This window comes from Oncorhynchus nerka, linkage group LG4 (assembly GCF_034236695.1).
Source record: "Oncorhynchus nerka isolate Pitt River linkage group LG4, Oner_Uvic_2.0, whole genome shotgun sequence".
Lineage (NCBI taxonomy): Eukaryota > Metazoa > Chordata > Actinopteri > Salmoniformes > Salmonidae > Oncorhynchus > Oncorhynchus nerka.
Genome location: NC_088399.1, coordinates 51,834,024 through 51,840,291, shown reverse-complemented (window position 1 = coordinate 51,840,291; position 6,268 = coordinate 51,834,024). Strand labels below are relative to the sequence as shown.

The following is a 6,268-nucleotide window of genomic DNA, read 5'->3' as shown; positions in this document are numbered from 1 at the left end:
TCTCCAGCCACCACTCTTTTTCACCGTAGGGATGGTGCCAGGTTTCCTCCAGACGTGACGCTTGGCCTTCAGGCCAAAGAGCTCAATCTTGGTTTCATCAGACCAGAGAATCTTGTTTCTCATGGTCTGAGAGTCTTTAGGTGCCTTTTGACAAACTCCAGCGGGCTGTGTTGTGCCTTTTACTGAGGAGTGGCTTCTGTCTGGCCACTCTACCATAAAGGCCTGATTGGTGAAGTGCTGCTGAGATAGTTGTCCTTCTTGAAGGTTCTCCCATCTACAGAGGAACTCTGGAGCTCTGTCAGCGTGACCATCGGGTTCTAGGCCACCTCCCCGACCAAGGCCCTTCTCTACCGATTTCTCAGTTTGGCCTGGGGGCCAGCTCCAGGAAGAGTCTTTGTGGTTCCAAACTTCTTCCATTTAAAAATTATGGAGGCCACTGTGTTCTTGGGGACCTTCAATGCTGCAGCCATTTTTTGGTACCCTTTCCCAGATCTGTGCTTCGACACAATCCTGTCCCCGGAGCTCTACGGACAATTCTTTTGACCTCATGGCTTGGTTTTTGCTTTGACATGCACTGTCAACTGTGGGACCTTATATAGACAGGTGTGTGCCTTTCCAATCAATTGAATTTACCACAGGTGTACTCCAATCAAGTTGTAGAAACATCTCAAGGATGACCAATAGAAACAGGAAGCACCTGAGCTCTATTTGGAGTCTCATAGCAAAGGATCTGAATACTTATGTAAGGTTTTCTGTTCAAAAGAAAATGATATATTTGCAAAAATGTCTCGCTTCATCATTATGGGTATTTTGTGTAGATTTTTGTTTTGGGTAAAAAATAATATTTAATCCCTTTTAGAATAAGGCTGTAACGTAACAAAATATGTGAAAAGTGAAGGGGTCGGAATACTTTCCCGAATGCACTGTATGCGTGCCTGTGTGTTTGTTTGCAGGAATACACATGACGCAACAATAGATCAACTAAATAAAAAGGCCCATACCGTTTGGACAAATTGTTTAATTTGCTGGGACAAAACAAACAAAACAACAACCGTGTTTGCTAGTCAACTGGTGGTGGTAAAAGGAAGAAGACAAAAAGAGGCAAAACATCCACTACCACTGAATGTACAGATGGAGTGAGAGGACAATAACATGAGGGAGCCAATCAGATTCCAGCCCCCACCCCACATTCACTCTGATTTAATCTCTGCAGTAAATAATCTGATAGAAAGAGTGGCCCGTGGGCATAAAAACACAACCGCAGTCTCTCCATCCCCATCCTGACTATACTGCGCACACAGCACAGCGCTTCCTTCAGTCCTGCTTGCAGAGCTCAGAGAGAAGGGTCATACTCTCCCAGGCCTCTAAATCGAGTGCAGAGTTCATCCCCCTAGTCCAACAAGGTGGGTGGAGAGGGAGCTAAACCAAATCCAATCCAATCGAATGAAGATAAACCACAAAATGTTGTTTAGATTTATTAGCCTATGGATCTCAGATTTTAGACACCACAAGGAATCCGGTGAAAATACCACGATTTGAAACTCCAGTGAACAAGATAACCATAAATGACATAGTAAAGTGTATCAAATCTATTTTTTTCTTCTCGTCTGTATGGTTCCTCAGCACTCAGACATAAATAGTATGGATGCTGTTTCACAATATTCAGTAATGACAACGACTGAAGTAAAACTTTGAAAAAAGGACAACTATTTTCAAAAATCCATTTAGCTTCTTCTTTTTTTACCCCAACGGGTTAAGCCAACCCCGGACACATTCTGTTTGGTAAATCACATGAATAAAGAACTTAACTTAAACGCCCCCCTTTAGTGTCCTTTTAATGTTATTGCAACCCAATTAGAGTCTGAAAAAGTATGATAACGTGTTGTGTACAGCGCTGGCTAGGATTATTTCCAGATATCACTTCCTTGGTATGCAAAACACACACCTCTCATCCTAACTTGATCCACATTGAGATTAAGAACAGAATCCCAATCTCCTGCTTTATGTACAAGAAAAGATCAAGCATTCACCACTGGTTGGTCATCCATGAGAAGCAGCAAGTCTCTAATGCTCTCGTAGCAACCCGGCTCTCTCTCTCTCCCCCTCCTCCAAAAAAACTGCATGTAGAAAACAGAGCAGAGGACTCCACCCCCTACTCTCCAACCCAAGCCTTTTATCTCCTACGTTTTTATGGTCTTTGACATGTTCTTCCCCCTCTCTTCCTCCATTTCCAAACCATGATGCGATGGATGAATAATCCATAACTTGGGATATGATCTGCTCCGTCCCCCTTCTGGTGATCAGGCTGGGGATTGGTGGAGAGACACAGTAGTGCGAGTAGCCTCCATAACCCTCCTCCTTATCACCATGGTTTCTTGGTTTCTTTAGCAGCAACTACGCAAAGTCTGTTTTTTTATTATTTAAAGCTTGGGTTGATTTGGTGGACTTAAACCAGAAGGTGGTTTAGGTTTAAGGTAATCCAACAGTATGAGTCCAGACAGTGTAGAAACTCTATGGTATTTCAGGGTCAACATCCTACTGTACCCACAGAACAAGCAGAATGAGGAGAGGACAAACTCGCAGATTTATCTTTTTGCCAGTTAATGTGTGGTTATAACTGAGCGTAAGACAGAGGTTCATGGGAGAATCACAGTCCCACTATCTGTCCCAATTGTATTATCCATCCATTTCCATGAGTCCTCAATGCCACCAGGTGGCGCTGATGCCACTAAACGTCAGTGCTGATGCTGCAGCTGCGGTTGAACATGTCCCTCATAGTGACCGACCGGGTCAGGTTGAGTTTGTGGTAGCTGGGGATTTCTAAGGGCAGGTCCAGGTCGTGTTGCTGGACACTGCGGTAGCTGATGCGGTCGCCGCCGTTCCGCAGTCCGTCTGGGTGCTGCAGGTAGAAGGGCAGCTCATGGTGCGTGCACGACGGGCAGAATGTCTGCGAGCGCGTCAGTTTACGCGCCAACGGCGGGGTGAAGAGGGCGGGGCCGTTGGGGTTGGAGGCGGTGGCCGACGCCGCCACGATGTTGTGGTTGGCGTGTACAGGCGGGAGGCGGGACGTCACCGCGAAGTCGGGCTCCTCCTCCTCCGACTCAGACTCCTCTTTCTTACAGCAATAATACTGTCGGGGGGACAAGAAACGAGGAGAACTTCAATATTCACTGCATATCCCTGAGATGAAGAAATCCTCTCCTTCATACAGCAATAATAAGGTCAGAGAGAGGGAAAGAGGGGAGACTGAGGAGATAAGGACATGAATGATCACAGCATGTCTGTCACTAAGAATAAATAAAACAGTTTTAGGTCTATTTGATCTGTGACCAACCAATAGTTTAAGACTTAAAAGTCTCTTTTGTAAAGTCCACTACCAACATGAAGATAAACAATAATTGGTATTCAAAGTACAGGTGACAGCAAAACATTCAGGAGATGACACAAAGAGCAATCAATTAAAGTGTACAGCTACATTACTTGAATGAGATGGCAGGCCTTAAAAAAAAAAAAAAAAACTCTGCTGCCTTTATGATACTGTCTCATGTGGCACACATTGAAGTTTGGTAAGCTGTTACCAAACATTACATTGAGCTATTACACGACATTACACTGAGAGGGAGTCAGGAATAGAGCATAAGCATGCATGAGATGGAGATTAACTGACTATTTATACAATTACACTAACATGACTCTGAGAAAAGGAGCTGGATGTCTGTCTATTAGCTGAATGGAATAGGAATGGATGGTTCGTTAATTAAATGTCATCTCTTTCTGACCCACTTACTGTCTTATGGTAATACATTGTAATGGAAAAAAATGTCTCAACACCCCCCACTCTCCCCTACCAGGTTTTACACTACAGTTTAAACAAGGTTCCAAACATACCCCACTCTCCCCTACCCAGAACACACGAAGTCTTTATACCTTATGTCAAAAGTGGCCAGATTTACCCCACTCTCCCCTCCTCAGTTCTACACACAGCCTCTGTACACCACATTGTACAACTTGTCTCAAGACACCCCACTCTCCCCTACTCCATTCTACACACAGCCTCTGTACACCACATTGTACAACTTGTCTCAATACACCCCACTCTCCCCTACTCCATTCTACACACAGCCTCTGTACACCACATTGTACAACTTGCCTCAAGACACCCCACTCTCCCCTACTCCATTCTACACACAGCCTCTGTACACCACATTGTACAACTTGCCTCAAGACACCCCACCCTCCCCTACTCCATTCTACACACAGCCTCTGTACACCACATTGTACAACTTGTCTCAATACACCCCACTCTCCCCTACTCCATTCTACACACAGCCTCTGTACACCACATTGTACAACTTGTCTCAAGACACCCCACCCTCCCCTACTCCATTCTACACACAGCCTCTGTACACCACATTGTACAACTTGTCTCAAGACACCCCACCCTCCCCTACTCCATTCTACACACAGCCTCTGTACACCACATTGTACAACTTGTCTCAAGACACCCCACTCTCCCCTCCTCAGTTCTACACACAGCCTCTGTACACCACATTGTACAACTTGTCTCAAGACACCCCACCCTCCCCTACTCCATTCTACACACAGCCTCTGTATACCACATTGTACAACTTGTCTCAAGACACCCCACTCTCCCCTCCTCAGTTCTACACACAGCCTCTGTACACCACATTGTACAACTTGTCTCAATACACCCCACTCTCCCCTACTCCATTCTACACACAGCCTCTGTACACCACATTGTACAACTTGTCTCAATACACCCCACTCTCCCCTCCTCAGTTCTACACACAGCCTCTGTACACCACATTGTACAACTTGTCTCAAGACACCCCACTCTCCCCTACTCCATTCTACACACAGCCTCTGTACACCACATTGTACAACTTGTCTCAAGACACCCCACCCTCCCCTACTCCATTCTACACACAGCCTCTGTACACCACATTGTACAACTTGTCTCAAGACACCCCACTCTCCCCTACTCCGTTCTACACACAGCCTCTGTACACCACATTGTACAACTTGTCTCAAGACACCCCACCCTCCCCTACTCCATTCTACACACAGCCTCTGTACACCACATTGTACAACTTGTCTCAAGACACCCCACTCTCCCCTACTCCGTTCTACACACAGCCTCTGTACACCACATTGTACAACTTGTCTCAAGACACCCCACCCTCCCCTACCCAGTTCTATCTACACACTGAAGGTTTGATGATCACAAAACCATCAGGTGTTCCAGAACCAAAGAACCCTTCTGCGTCAAAACATATAGTCTAGTGAGAGACTTCTGAATGCTCTGAGAAACACGTACCCGGCAAGCTGTGCGAGGGGGAACATACCCAAGTCAGTACGTGCAGCTTGAATATACAAAGGGGGGTGTGATGTTGTGATGTCTAACGGCTTCCTGTACCACATAGCCTGACCTCGGTGAAGACGGGGACAGTCCAGAGGGGCACACCTTGATGAAGACACATTTGCTGAAGTGCGCCAGTGCACAAGGAAACTAAATAAAGGCTTTTTCGATCTAGATTGAATTACGTGGTGTAATTTATTTGAGCCTTTTTGTTTTTGGCTTTCAGCAGATTACTAAGCACCCAGTCAGAGGTCTCCATCAGAGGTATAGAGTGACTTGATGCTTATTGTGACAGTAACATGTTCAGTGACAGTACATGGCCTGACCCACACTGAAGAGAGGACCAGAGGGTTGTAGGAGGGGCTTACCTGCAGCCTACAGTAACACAGTACTGCGATGATGCACAGTAAGATAACTGTAGCTAAAATACCGCCTGTGATGACCACTGTCCCGGCTGTCATTCGAAATCCTCTCCATCAACAGCCTACAGAAAATAAAGAATGAAAGAGGAGGGGGGGGATTGAGAGAGAGGGAGAGAGAGAGAGAATGGAACAAGAGAGAGAGAGAGAGAATGGAACAAGAGAGAGAGAGAGAGAATGGAACAAGAGAGAGAGAGAGAGAGAGAGAGAGAGAGAATGGAACAAGAGAGAGAGAGAGAGAGAGAATGGAACAAGAGAGAGGGAAAGAAAGGGTGAAGAGATAGATAGCGAGGTAGAGCAAGAGAGAGAGAGAGAGAGAGAGAGTGCATTGTGTTCATTAAGTGGATTAACTCTGTGTCATCCCCAGTAACGCTCATTGAATTATCCTTCCTATACATAATCTAGACTTTGTCTCACTGCTTGAAACACAGATAGAGGAGATAAAGAAACAGGAGAATGAGTCGTGGAG

The 6,268-nt window shown here is 45.7% G+C and overlaps 1 protein-coding gene across 1 annotated transcript; it reads right to left on the bottom strand.

Annotated features, from left to right (window-relative positions):
• Window positions 1-998: 998 nt before the first annotated feature.
• LOC115105840 (protein FAM163B-like) lies at window positions 999-5,860 on the bottom strand. The gene is made up of 2 exons (XM_029628268.2): window positions 5,749-5,860; window positions 999-3,130 (listed from the first exon to the last, which is right to left on the bottom strand). Exons 1-2 carry the CDS (start codon window positions 5,839-5,841, stop codon window positions 2,729-2,731), a joined length of 495 nt encoding a protein of 164 aa, XP_029484128.1. The 5' UTR covers window positions 5,842-5,860; the 3' UTR covers window positions 999-2,728.
• Window positions 5,861-6,268: the final 408 nt, after the last annotated feature.